The sequence below is a fragment of the Rhamphochromis sp. 'chilingali' genome, assembly GCF_963969265.1.
Source record: "Rhamphochromis sp. 'chilingali' genome assembly, chromosome: 19".
Lineage (NCBI taxonomy): Eukaryota > Metazoa > Chordata > Actinopteri > Cichliformes > Cichlidae > Rhamphochromis > Rhamphochromis sp. 'chilingali'.
Window position 1 is genome coordinate 23,631,179 of NC_137946.1, and position 13,621 is coordinate 23,644,799.

The 13,621-nt window shown below is 41.7% G+C and overlaps 1 protein-coding gene across 1 annotated transcript in view; it reads left to right on the forward strand.

Annotated features, from left to right (window-relative positions):
- The first annotated feature begins 218 nt into the window (after nucleotides 1–218).
- Nucleotides 219–13,621, forward strand: part of acsl6 (acyl-CoA synthetase long chain family member 6) — a 38,036-nt gene continuing 24,633 nt past the window's right edge. Inside the window, exons 1-3 of the mRNA XM_080866116.1 lie at nucleotides 219–577; nucleotides 11,516–11,736; nucleotides 13,019–13,133. Coding sequence (XP_080722242.1) covers nucleotides 532–577; nucleotides 11,516–11,736; nucleotides 13,019–13,133 — 382 coding nt within the window. The 5' untranslated portion in view covers nucleotides 219–531. The remainder of the gene's footprint in view (nucleotides 578–11,515; nucleotides 11,737–13,018; nucleotides 13,134–13,621) is intronic.

Below are 13,621 nucleotides of genomic sequence, written 5' to 3' on the forward strand. Positions count from 1 at the left end.
CTTTAGCTGAATTTATTTAATCGGGAAATTAAAAAATGTGAATGACCGAAATGCATCATGCAGATGCAGCTTTAGACACTTGCGTAGTTATTTTGCGACAAATGAGAGAAGCAGCTGACCACTTAATGCGTATGAGTATGCAGCGAGAACGGATAGTTCATCCCCAATAACCTTGGTGTCGATCGGATCTTCCCGCACGACCTACAAGCCCCTCATATTCAGCAGGGGAGTCTGCCATTGCGCAGCAGCCAACTGGGTGAAGGTGGGAAATCCACTAAGAGCGAGGATGCTTCTATAGGGAGTCGGGGTTTATTTCCTCAGTCAACATTTTCAGTTTTTTCAGGCGAAATTTACGCTGCTGGAAATCGCCATCCCCTGCCCGGCTCCCCCACTGTGGTCTGTCTCAGTTATATTGTCAACCCCCCCTCCTCTCTGCCTCCTTAATCTCCCAGATTGTCGGCGACTTGCTGCAGTCGATGCTGCAGTTCTGAACCGCTCCTGCGCCGGGACAGCTGACTCAATGAGAAAGACATGCTCGCATTCGTTTTGGTCTCTGGGTCTCTCTGGATTATATTAGGTGAGTCGTGAATGCCTCTTTGTCATTTTGATTCATTTGAACGATTTAGCGTCGCTGGGCTGGAGGCCAAGAAAAAAAGCGGATGCACCTGCCGCGCAGTGGGCCGAGGCGCATTCGTGTCTCATTCATTACCGGCTTTTTTATTTTTCCGAGGCTGTGCTTGAATATTTCAGTTTTTACAGACGACACTGCAAGAAGCTTTAGTCGCGATCCATTGCTGCATTTGGCGGTTTGCCTGCACCGCAGGACGCGGCTGACATTTTTTCATTTTCTCAGGCTACACGTGTGTTAAGTCAGCCCGGGGGCAGGCGTTAGCATTTTACCCTAGCGGGCTCTAGCTCCAAGGAAGCGCAGGGCTCGGATTTCTGGTCAAGAACTCCGAGATTAACAGGCCAACATCATCGAGGGATGCATTCAGGTGGGCATTAGCTACCTCTAATCAGGTATGGAGTGGGATGGACGACTGGTTGCCATGCGGCTGGGTCCGCGCGGCTGTTCCGGGTATCAGGGTTTTAATGTAAAAGTGTGTGCTTTGTGCTTAAATCCAACTATTAAAGACAAGGCTGGAAGCTGGAAGAGATGAAAGGGGTACATTTAAGGTTGGACCGCCGCTAAGGTCGTATGACATTGTGCGTAGAACCCGGACACACGTCATTTAAACCCCCACCCCACCCCCTGTTAGCTCACGTCTCCCAACAGCCGGCCATTCACACCCTCGCGTCTGCTGTGCGCCTCTACTTCAACCTCGCTTTCAATAATCTCATATCAAACACATCAGATGGGCAGAAAGCCGGTTTTAAAAGTCATCATTTCGCCCATGATGTCGTCCGCCATGCTTCCGTGATGGAGGATGAGGGGATGAGGAAGGATGAAGATCGATGACGCGCTTCAAGTGGCTGCCGCTGATTGGACGGAGCTGTCCATGAGCGAGCAGTGCTGAAATCCTGCGGCCTACCGGCAAACTACCGGGCACGGCGTGCTCGCTTTCACCAACACGACCCCCACCCTGGTTTTACGCACCGATTCTTAGGGGTGTTGGAGCTGAGCAGAGACACCATTGCTTGACATCCGAATAAATAATATCAAAATAAATAAAGTACTTAAAAAAACATCAGTTTCGAGCTGTGATGTTAAAAACTGAGGGATTCTCATATGATGAAAGAAACTGCAGGTAGTGAAGGCTGTTTGTTTGTTTGTTTGTTATTAAAGGATTGTGGCGGTAGATTATGTGCCAGCTCGGTAGGTTTAATGGCAAATAGGCGGAGGTTATTAATCCTCCAAAGAACAGGTCGCACCGCAGCGACGAACATGTGGTAACAGCTGGCGTTTTGACTGGTGCGCATTAATATTCCATGTTGCAGTTACAGGTTTGAATGTGCTTTGTACGCAATCACTTGGAGTCTGTGATCCAAATTTAAGATGAAATGAATTGTTCGCTTGAAAATAAAGATCCCCTGGGAGCACTCAATGCACCTCTCACCTGTCACCACATCCCAACGCCCTGCTGCTCCTTAGAATAAATAATGCATTTTAATCAACGGCTAGTGCAGCCCTACACATGGTGTAAGCCTATTCTTTTTCCTCCCTTAATATTTAATTAAATAGATAGGGGCGGTTTCACCCCGCCCTTTGCCAAGAAACAGCCAATGGTGTTTTAGTATCCAAGCAGAGCAGCTCCTCTGTTTAACGTAACACAAGCCTTGTGCACACCAGGGGACTGCTGACTTGTAATTGGATGACTATCCAGTACATCATCATGCTCTTTTTTTTCTTTTATTCACACTGAGAATCTTTTGCCTCTTAAATTAGAAACGACAACATGAAGGAAGTTGCACTGTGAAAATGCTGAAATGAAATTCCTCTAATTAAAGAAGAACTGCATGACTGGGCAATCTTATAAGACAAATCTTGAGGGTTAAGTAATTCCTGCTGTGCAATAATAACTGCTTGTTACTGACCACTTTCACTGAATCCTAGAAGTGAGGTGAATTCCAGGAAAGGTCATTTTATTTGGAGCGGTGGATGGAAATTTGCTAACAAGCATGACCTTAAAGTGGTGCATAGAAGATATATTAAACAAATGCAACACCTTAAGTACATATCCCCGAAGACAGTAATAATAAAATTAGGCAGTCTGGGTGTTCTCAGGGCCATATGTCAGCATGGATTTTTGCTGTTTCAGCAGTCTGTGCACACTCTTCCACATATTGTGGGATGATGGGTGATGGTTCAGTATTAAGTGCTGTGCAGCTGTCTGCCTCCCTCTTTCTCATATACATTTGTTTTTTAAGTGGTGCAGTACTGTACCATACTCTAAAATGCTCCATCTTTGTTGACTGGATATTGCCTGTCATGAGCCTTAAACGAATCAACTCCCTTTCTGATTAAAGACTTTAAAAAAAATTTGTGAGCATCTACAGCTGCATGCTGGTCAGTAAGAAAGTGTTCTTAAACAAACTAACAGCCATTTAGAACATGTTTTAGAATATACCTATGTTTCCTCGTTCCTCTAAAACTGTATGTGTGCAAGGAGAACACCCTCTCTAAAAAGGAGTGAAGGTGGTTGTCTTTGCCTGGAGTTCACAGACTGTAAAATAAGGCTGTAAAAACACAACACTATGCATGTACACTGTGGTTAACACTTTTGCAAAAGTGTTGTTTTGGGGGTTTTTCATCTTTCTGGAAGAAGTTTCAGTTAAAGGGTGTTGCTCTATTTTTTAAAAATCATATATATACACACACAGACACACAGTGACTTGTTAATGATCCTACCCCTCCAGCTTGAGATCTAAAAGTCTGCTTTCTCTCTCACTTTGATAGTCAAATTAAACTGTGAGCAGCATCAGTTGATGTGTGTGTGTGTGATTTGTTTAAATGCGCACGGGTTTCTTTGCATATAGGTGGGTACGCGTGTGTGTATTGTTTGACACTATTCCAGGCCAGTGTGTGTGTGTCATTTCCACTTACTGAAGGAGAAGTTGAGTCTGCATGTTTAGGCAGCGAGAGCCAGAAAGAGAGACACACATACACACACACACACACACACACACACAGCATCAGGGAGGAGGGGTGGGTGGGTGTGGTGAGAGTGTGCAGCGTCTGTTGAGCCGAGGGTGGTGTGATACGGAAGCCAGCCAGGCTCAAACGAGGCCAAAACGCTTCTCGCTTCCCTCCTCTTGCTTGCCTCAGCTTAATCTGGCTGTTGGCACTGGCAAGGTAATCACTAGTTTGCACCGGGCAATGTGATATCCGCCCGGTACCCCTTGACACACATCACCTGCACACACACCCACCTACACAGACACACATCACACCTCACCAGCTGCCTGGCTTCCCCGACACCTTTGTAAGTGCCGCTGACTAGACCACATCTGCTTTTAGATCTGCTGCCTGCTTTGTTTGCTCGATATTTCTCTTTTTTATTACAGTGCTGCATTTTTTTTAACATATTCTGTATATGTTGTATATTCCAGTCCCTTCTGCTCAGTATATCCATATTACTTATTTATTCTGCACCTTATATCTTTAAATGTTCTTGCATGAGCAATACCTGCTCTACCCCTCCTTGACTGAGATGCAGGAGTGGGGGAAAGGATCATTCTTCTGCACCGGATATTACAGCATTTCTGCAAGTATTCCTTATTGAGCATGACAGAAAAAAGTTGTGGTTTAAGTCATGAGGTGTGGGCAGAAAGAGATATGAATGAGTGGCTAAAAGAGAGTGACTTTAAGCAAGGGTAGGTGGTGTTCTGGGATGATTAAGCACTGATTAATTGTTTTTATTTATTTATTTTAAAGAAAAAAAAAGAAAAGCATGAGCAAGAAGAGCGATACCGTGCACTGACGCGAGTGACACTACAAAGAGAAGGAGGTGAATTTGAAGAATAAGAGAAAGCTGAGCAGGATGTCTTTAAATAGAATACTGTAGTGAGGTTACTGCTGGTCATCTGTCTCTGTGCTAATAGGTTGTAATCTCACCAGGTTGGACTCTAATCATTGGTGATGTCCCTCGGATGGGCCGATGGGGCGGGACTTAAGGACGAAGGGTTGTGTTTCCTTCACTTTAAGCCTCAGAGGTCAAAGGAAGTCTAACTGACCCATTCACTTCCCCTGATCACTGCATAGATTGCTGTGCCCCTGCACCAAAATCTTTGCTAAGTGAAATCTTCCTGAGACAGGAAGGGAAGGAACCTCTGGGGCTGAGGTGGTACGATAAGGAGCCAACGTTTCATGCAATTTCACTAATCTAACTGGTTAAATAAAGCAGCAGAACTCCTTCGCATTTCTGTTTTCCGTCTCTATTTAAGGGAACTCTTTAAAGAAACTATGCGAGGGAGGCTGCAGTTGCGAATCCCCTTTGCTCCATGTAATTCATCTTCAAATCAGTGAATCGCAGTTCCGTTCATTTTTTTTTTTTTTTGCTTAAAAATGTGTACTTCAGTATATCCAAGTGAGTACATATGTATGAAAAATTACAATGTTTATTTTTGTAACCCAGCTGTTCACGCGCAGCATGTGCACTAGACGTTTTGTAACAGATACGTTGCAGTCAGTGTTATCTTCTTTCAGTTTTCTGACTGTGCACATCTGTCAGGCTTGCAGCCAAGTGTATGTCTGCTCATGTCTACTCATTTTCTTTTTCCTCCAAGCATATTTTTTCACACTCTCTATTCAATCTGTTTTACCTCATGAATTAGGGCGCTTGCCTCACTTTCTCACTTTAGGTCAGATTGCAGGGTCGATCACTGGTACAGATCTGAAGTCCTGTGTTTTAAAAATGACATATGGTCACTTGATGGTTATTGAATCTGTTTCATATGGAAAATCCCAAGAAGTCATCAACAAAATGCTGAGAAAACCAGAGAAAATAGAAGGCACATGTATATCATAAGCTCTGCAACCATTTACAGCAGTGGGACACTTTGCTCAGCTTTTTGTTATACAGTATTACCCGATTATAAAACTCAGAAACAGCTACGCTATCTCCACGACTGTTGGAAGCTCAGCCATAGCTTTACAGCATCTCAGTTGCAATAAACCCTTATCACTATTTTATTGCAGACATCTGTCCACAGACTTCCCTTGCAGTGGCTCAGGAGAATGAAGGTTTTTGCAACCTGCTAACTGTAAGATTCAAATGACAATGCTTGTCAAGCAGCCTGAGCTGTAAATGCAACAGAGTTGCATTTACTTCCTTGGGTTTTTGAGGGTGCAATGTGTTTGCCATTGTACAAATTAAACAGAGAGGCCTTTGAGTTCATATGCTGATGCTGAAGGTCACTGCTGTTGCTGATGGGGTCTCTGCTGACCTGCTGTTCTCCTGTCACGACAGCTGAAGCAACACTCTTTGTAGGAGGCAGCGGGGAGGAACTTAATGGCTTGTATGGGGATGTGTTTATTTGTGTGTCTATATGTGTGTAAGTGTGTAGGGAGCAGGTGCTTTGGTGGTGTTTCATTGAGGTTACCACAGGACATCCTATAGCGAAGACTTGACCCTTTATATAAAAGTATCATGCAAACCAAAGTGCACAGCCTGATCTTAACTACGGAAAATTATTTTAAAATGTAATTTTGCTACTAAGATTAAATGCTTCTGGACCTCGTAGCTGTCAGAAGAGTGCTTCTCTTCCACCATTTGGAAAAGTGTACCAATAATTCACCTGGAGTGAAGGATGCTGCTTGTTATCTGGATAAAAACTGAAGAAGACAGCATGTACTGAAGGAGCCTCCTGAATGACTGGCTGCCCAAGTTTGTTGTATAAGGACTTGTTAGACCGCTTGCTGCCTCTCAAACCTTTTCTGTTGCTCTGTAGTCTGGTATCACTTTAAATTATCCGATATTGTCATGAAAACTTACAAATAAAGTTTTTTTAGGACAGTTTTCAGCTTTAAAGATGTCCTGCTATACTTTGTTTTTATTGTCTCTTTCATATTGTGAGAAAACTGGAACTTTTTTTCATTGGCAGTTAAACAGGAATATACAGAAGAGAGCAGCATATAATAAAGCAAGAAATAACAATGGCCAATTAAATGTTTGCATCTTTGCTTGAGGCCAATTAGATATCCGGCAGGTTGTGAGTCACCTGCAACTGTCGAGCTATTTGAGGACAAGATGACGTGGCATGATAACATGTGTGTACTAAAGCATTCATTGCTTTGCTTAAAGTCTGCATGAGTGGCCTCAGTAAACAGATGCCAACAGTGGGTGTCCGTAAATGATAAGCAGATGTGGATTATTTGCAGATGTAGCCTACCCCCCTTGTTTTCAAATCCTTGCTTGACTCATCTTGCTATTAACAGTATTTTTAAACCTGCACCAGACAAAATAACCTTGATAATCTTTAAGCGCCTTCTAGTTTAAGTGGACTAACATGGAACTGCACCTCTTTAAGCTTCAACTAGCCTGTAACTCGAGACTTTTCCTCATCGTAAGTCTTTTTAGATCTGATGTGTAGAAGAGTAAAATGAAATCTGATAAAGAATGTTAATTTTAGATTTATGAAGTCATATTTTTAGTGATATTCACCCACCCTCAGTGTTCCCAGTTCTGTCTAGTCTTCTTTATTGTCTCCAGATTGAGACGGCGCGTATCTGTGCGTCTGTATTTCTGCATCACTGATCCCAAAAAGTTGATTCTGTTCATCTGGACGTAGCATTTTGTAGTGGGAGAAGTGTTTCTTCGCTCTTCCAAGTGACTACTTCAGTCTCAGGCTACACCTACAGGCCAGTGACCCCTCTTTCAATGATGAGGATGTACACATCCTGGACAGGGAGGAACGCCGGTTTGAGCAGGGAATCAAGGAGGGCTTTTACATGAAAAGGGAAAAGACCATCTCTGAATCGCAGAGTAGGCCTAAGGGTATTTCTTTCGCCATCTTACAAGGCTGTGATTGCTTATCAGTGGTCATGGCAATTTGCATATTAATGATCAAGAAACTCAACTCACAGCCCATTATTCATCACTGGTGCTAGTTTCAGTCATTATGCAAATATACTGTTTAAAAAGTTGGGGAAACCTGCAGTTAGCTGAGACCGAAGAAGACGACATCTGCACAGTGATGCTTTTATAACCAGCCACTCTCTCTTTTCTGCCTCCTTTATTCCAGCTAGCTGCACAGTGGTGTCAGTGGGTTATGAAGTCTGTCTATATTTAGAGCAGGTCGAATGCTGTTCCCCCTCCGCTGCCTCTCTTTGGAAACGCCACTCCACCAATCCACTGCGACTCTTCGCTGCAGCCAAGCCACATTAGTCACAGGACACAAAACAATTCATTCGTGATACAGCCGCAGTTTGATCTAATTACTGCCTTGGCGGTCTATAAATGTTTACGGAGGTCTTCTGGACTTTGGTTTCAAAATCTGTCAACAAGACACAACAGACACATCTCAGTCCCCCAGATGTTGTTTAACATTCATTAAATTTCAACCAGATTTGGACCAGCTTGAAACTTCCAGCCTTCATTTAAATTACAGAAGAAAGAAATCAGACTGTTTCATAATGAAATGTTTGGCTCTGTACTTTGTGATTTAGAGGTGCTGGCAGACATAAGTTACATTTTTCTGTCTGTTTCCCACCCCCCAGTGAAGCTCAGAGTAATGCTTAACAGATATGAATGGTGTCAGTGTGCACATGTAGTTCTTAGGAAGAAGATAAATAAGAGTATTTCCCAAAATATATTCCCCTAATGGTTAATCTTTACCCAAACATAAAGAAAAACCTTCTTTCTTTTTGACATGTAAGTATTTGTTTTATAATTTTACCTCCATATCTAATGATTTTTAACTTTTAAAATCTTCTGTCTGTCTTGATTTTTCAATCAACTTTTACCGTCTTCACTAAGATCCAGTCTTACTGAATCCAGCTGCACACAACAGGCAGCTCAGTGGCTCTGGACATTTAATTATAGAATTAGCTCTGACAATCTAACTGCTTTAGTATCCACACAAATGCGAGCAATCAGTGCAGTGTGATTTAGAGCCATTATGAAGTGGCAGCTTTTACTTATTGTGCTAAACTTTTCCCGGTAGTTGAGCTGCTTTAATTTCCCCCTCATTATTACTGGAACATTTCAGATTTTAAAAAAGGCCAACAGAAAGAGAGAAAATATCTGAGAAGTGCGGCAGAAAAAAGAGAACTACGGACAACTGCGTTATTACAGGGCCGGTACTGTTTTCAGACACGAGAGGGATGCTGCGGTTTCTCACTTACAGGTGATAGTTTCTGTGTGAGCAGAAACTGGACTCAATTTAGAGGACTCTAGCCAAAAAAATAAAAAATAAAAATGGGATGGCAGTGTCAGAAGAGATGAAGACATTGCGCAACAGGCCTGAATTAAAGCAGAGGAAGTGATGAGTACCAGCTTACTGTATCTTAACGTGTTGTCATATGTCAGTGGGGCTTTACAAATGACTGTAGCAACTGACTGCCGTTAGCATCAGGGTGTCGGTGTGTTTTTGCGGTTGTATCAACTGAAAAATGATACTGTAGGGTGAAAGTGTGGTCACGGGGTTGTAATAATATCTGTGAGCATGTATTCATATATAGCAAGACTAAAAAGGTCGAGTTTGTGATGACTTTGTGACAGTAAAGTATATCATTTAAACTTTGAGTAGCAATACAGCTGCATGCATGACCCTGGATGAAGTGTATTTTGAATTTAAGCTTCGTAAGAGAAACTTATGAGTGCAGGAAGCAGTGCACATGTTTCTTTACGTTAACACACGCAGCACCTGTTTCTCCATCTTCCAGGCTAATCAAGCTTTAAGCAGCTGAAGACTATTTTACACTTACACACTGTCAGTTGAGGAGACTCACAACGGGTATTAGGTGTTACTTTTGAAATTTTGACTGTTAGTTTTGTTTTCCGTCATCAGCCTTTTGAAATGATTGCAGCCAGCGTGACTCATCGGGTGCAACACCTATAGATGATATCTCTTTGATGGGAATTTAGTAACCCAATGGAAATGTGCATTATGCAAACACTAAGTGGACCTGATGTATTTATACTTACCAGCTTCATTGTCTGTTGGTGTTTGTGTCTGTGCATGCATGTCGGGAGAGAGACATGCATGAGAGTGAGAGACAGACAGACAGACGGTGAGACGAGACAGGAAGTGTCTGATTGGCTGTTAATTGTAGCACTGCCCCGACAGTTCATTAGATCAGATGGTGCTGTCTCTGACTCATGTCCTAGGGGAGGGAAGGAAACCCCCTCCCCACTCAGCACTACAGCCAGCCGCCCCCTTGGATAAATTATGTATTTCTTGATATGTGTGTGTGTGTGTGTGTGTGTATGACTGTGCAACTATTCCACTACGGTTTAACCGCTGTCCTTTCTAGTCATCAGTATAGATAATCTCTCCTGGCCTTCTTTTACAGTAAAAATGAGAAATGTGGGGGTGAGACCCCTCAAACACCAGCTTTTGAGTATAAATTAAGTGTTTCAGGTCATTTCGCTTCGGTGAAGGAGTAGCGAGGTCAAATATGCCCACGTATAGCCACAAAAACCTGTCATAAAGTGTTGGAAACAAGTCTGAGAAATTAGTGGGAGGGATTAATTTTCTAGTTGTGTTTTAAATGTCTCAGTCTTCATCTTAGGAAGCTGGTTCACATGTGAAGTTGTTAAAGAGCTTACATGATCACATCCTGAGCAAGGCTTTCTTTTCAGTGGCATGAAATGTGAACTGTTATGTGAAATATGAAAAAGTCTAGAACTAGCACTCAATAAAAATTTGTATAGTTTCACGCGTGTTTGAGAAGCTGTGATTCACAAGACCTTGATTTAATCTGAAAAATAAATACTCCTGTTTGGTTTTAGGTAACTGAATAGATATTATATAGAGATTCGTTAACAAACTGGCATTTGACCTCACATTAAGCCCGAGAGTATACTTTTAATGTTCTAAAAAAGACCATAGAGACATGGAGAAGACGAATAAGAAGAAGAAACAAACCAATTTTTTTAAAAGAAAATTCAGATTTAGCTTCACAGCTTGACTGTGGAAGTGAAAGATTAAGTATTTTACACCTCTTTAATTTTTATGCTTATTGCTGCAGACTACTAACAGCTACCAGACAGTGGTTTTGTCTGCTTTAACCCTTCTTCCTTTTTTCCTTGAAGCACAGACATTCTGTGTGGAAAGTGCACATGTGGGTTTTCCTCACATGCAATGAAAAAAAAAAAGCATAAGTGCCATCCCTTGGTTTAAAAAAAACTAAAGAGTAGGCTTGCACATATTTGTATATGTAACAAGTAGATACTGCAGTCAGTGGCGGTTTATCTATAAGCAGCGTTAACTGCGGACATCAATATGAGGATGCAGAAGAAAGAGACTTGAGACAGAAATATGAGGTCATGTTAGTGTATTGTTTGCCTTTTTCAGGCAAGTAACAAGGATTAGTGCCCAAAAATGTGATTATCTGAAAGCAATACACCTGTCAAATCTGATTTGTCATATAAACAAAACAATCAGTAGCACTTTATTATATGGCTCATATAATAATATATGATTCCTCTAGGATTACAGGCAATCTCATTGTGTTTTACCTAAAATTTCATGTAATTATATTTAACTGCAAATGCTTCCAGGAAGTGAAACACTACTTAAAGTTACAGTATAATTATACCTTTCCTGTGAAATACCAGAAGTTACACACTATTACGCTACTACTTACAATATAATTATTTCTTCATACTTATTTTTCTTTAATTATTACTTAATGTATTGACCAGCAAGGATTTGTAGGTAAGTATACATCATAATTTCAGCTAAATAGATTTAAATTACTTTTGATTCCAGGGGAATCGATCCCACCAAACATTGAGTAAAATATTGATTTACCCTCCTCCTTAGCAAGTTGTGTTTAAGAAAAATGAATAATGGTTTGAAAGGCGTTGTAAGAAATCATTAGTAAAAGACTGCCTTGTCCCTTCTTCAGAGCTGAGTTCCACCCTGATGGAGAAGATGCAGGCCCAGGAGATGATGAGTGGCCTGAGGATACCGGAGATGGACGAGCTCGGTCAGTTCTTCCGCTCCCTGCCGACCTCCACGCTTGTGGGCATCGGCGCTCTGACAGCTGTGCTGGCGTACTGGTTAGCCACCAGACCCCGTCCCATCAAACCCCCCTGCAGCCTTCTGCACCAGTCTGAGGAAGTGCCGGTGAGATATTCACAGGTCCATAAAAGCGTTAAGTTTTGCATTCCCAAATGCTTTCAGTAACATAGACATGTTTGGACATTCAGGCACAAGTAGTAGATATTTTTCATGTTAGTCTAGTCCTTCACAGTAAAATGGGGTCGATCAGTACTCTCTGTGGATTTTCTTTTGTTTTGTTTTAATGCACTCATGTAGGTCACCTTCAATTGTTAGCAGCCAGTGACGACACTAGGCTTTGTGTCTAACAATAAAGGCTAGTATTTTAGTTTTCTTTGCCCTAGCTTATACCTGTCAGGTTATTCTAAGCATCTGAAGCTCGTTACGACAGATGGCCTTCTGATCTCCTCCTCTTCTTTTCTAATAACAGGCAGTAATGGAAACCACAGTAGTACAAATGTAAGCAAAATCAAACATCGAAAGTAGCCTTTCATGCCTTGTTACTGTAACAGTTTCCATAATATGCCAAAAACTCTCGTACTGTAGCTTTTAGCAGATGTGTGGTTTTTATTGTTTTGATTGAAACACAGTCCTTCACAAGCATACACTACGCAACTTCCTGTATTTGGGAAATAGAGAGCTAAAAGACAGAGCAACCAACAAATTCTACTTCTACTTGACTTTTAGTTAATACTGAAGCGCTAAGGGGAAATTGTGCCCTTAGTTTAAACCCTTTTACTGGTTTAAACTAACCACCATACCAGTGAAACCAAACACTAGGTTTTTCACCCATACTTTGCACCACAGGCCTCCGAATACCAGCCTTACCCTGCAGCATCATGTTGTAGTGTAATGTGAAACCTCGAGAGGCTTGTTTTCTCTTTTTTCATATACATATATATATATATACCTATACGTGACACAAGCCACAGTACAAGCATGTAGTGTACAGTGTGTCTTGAGTCCTGGCTGCCTAATCTGTTCAGTCCTTTCAGGCTAAATGACTCATTTACAAAGTGGAATTTGCATCTACTATTGTTTTCTTTATGGGAATGAGCTCTAGTCATCCAGAATGTGTCTGCAGTCTAAACACAGAGGAAGCTTAGCAGCTCACATATTTTTATAGGCATTTGTTAGCTGACAAAAGAGATGGATTATCTCTTAGAGGAAAAGTTAGACAAATTTCTTCCTAAACTCCTCCACGCTCGGGTATCTATTTGACAGTGTTTTTACAAGGGAGAAAAATTAGATCTTATACCCTCAGAATTTAGAGGGAAGAAAAAGCCATAGAAATGACTGATGGTGTTGCACTGTTTTCTTTGTCTGTCGCTCTTTCTCTGTGCATCAGCACGAAGATGGGGGTCGCAGGTCTATGATGGGTGACCCCTCCAAGCTGCTGACTCATTACCATGATGACGCCAAGACCATGTATGAGGTTTTCCAGAGAGGACTGCATATATCTGGTGGGTAGGATGTGAAGTGGAAACATTTATACACAAAGCTGGAGAGAGCTGGAGCATGCCAACTTTCCACGTTACTGGACTGGCACTTGCAGATTGGCCTTTACATAAAGGCCAATCTTAATGACCACTCAAAGTGCTTCAGACTTCAATGTAGCCTCTGTTCCTCTAGAGTTGCTCAGCTTTTCTCATAAAGAGTCATACCTCTTTTTTTCATTCATGTTCTCATGTACATTTTATAAACCACAGGTTTAATAACAAGTAATGCAGATGATAGAAGAGGTCAAAACATGTAATCTCACTAAATACCACTTGTAAAACTGACATGTAGCCATATTAGTGTCATTCATCCCTTTCTGTCTGTACTTGTATTTACTAATCCTGTCTTTCAATCACCCGAAGACTCTTTAAAAAGACTATGAAGAATATGTCCATATACATTTTACAGTGTATAACATAGGCTGTCATAATCTCAGATTTTCACACTGCCC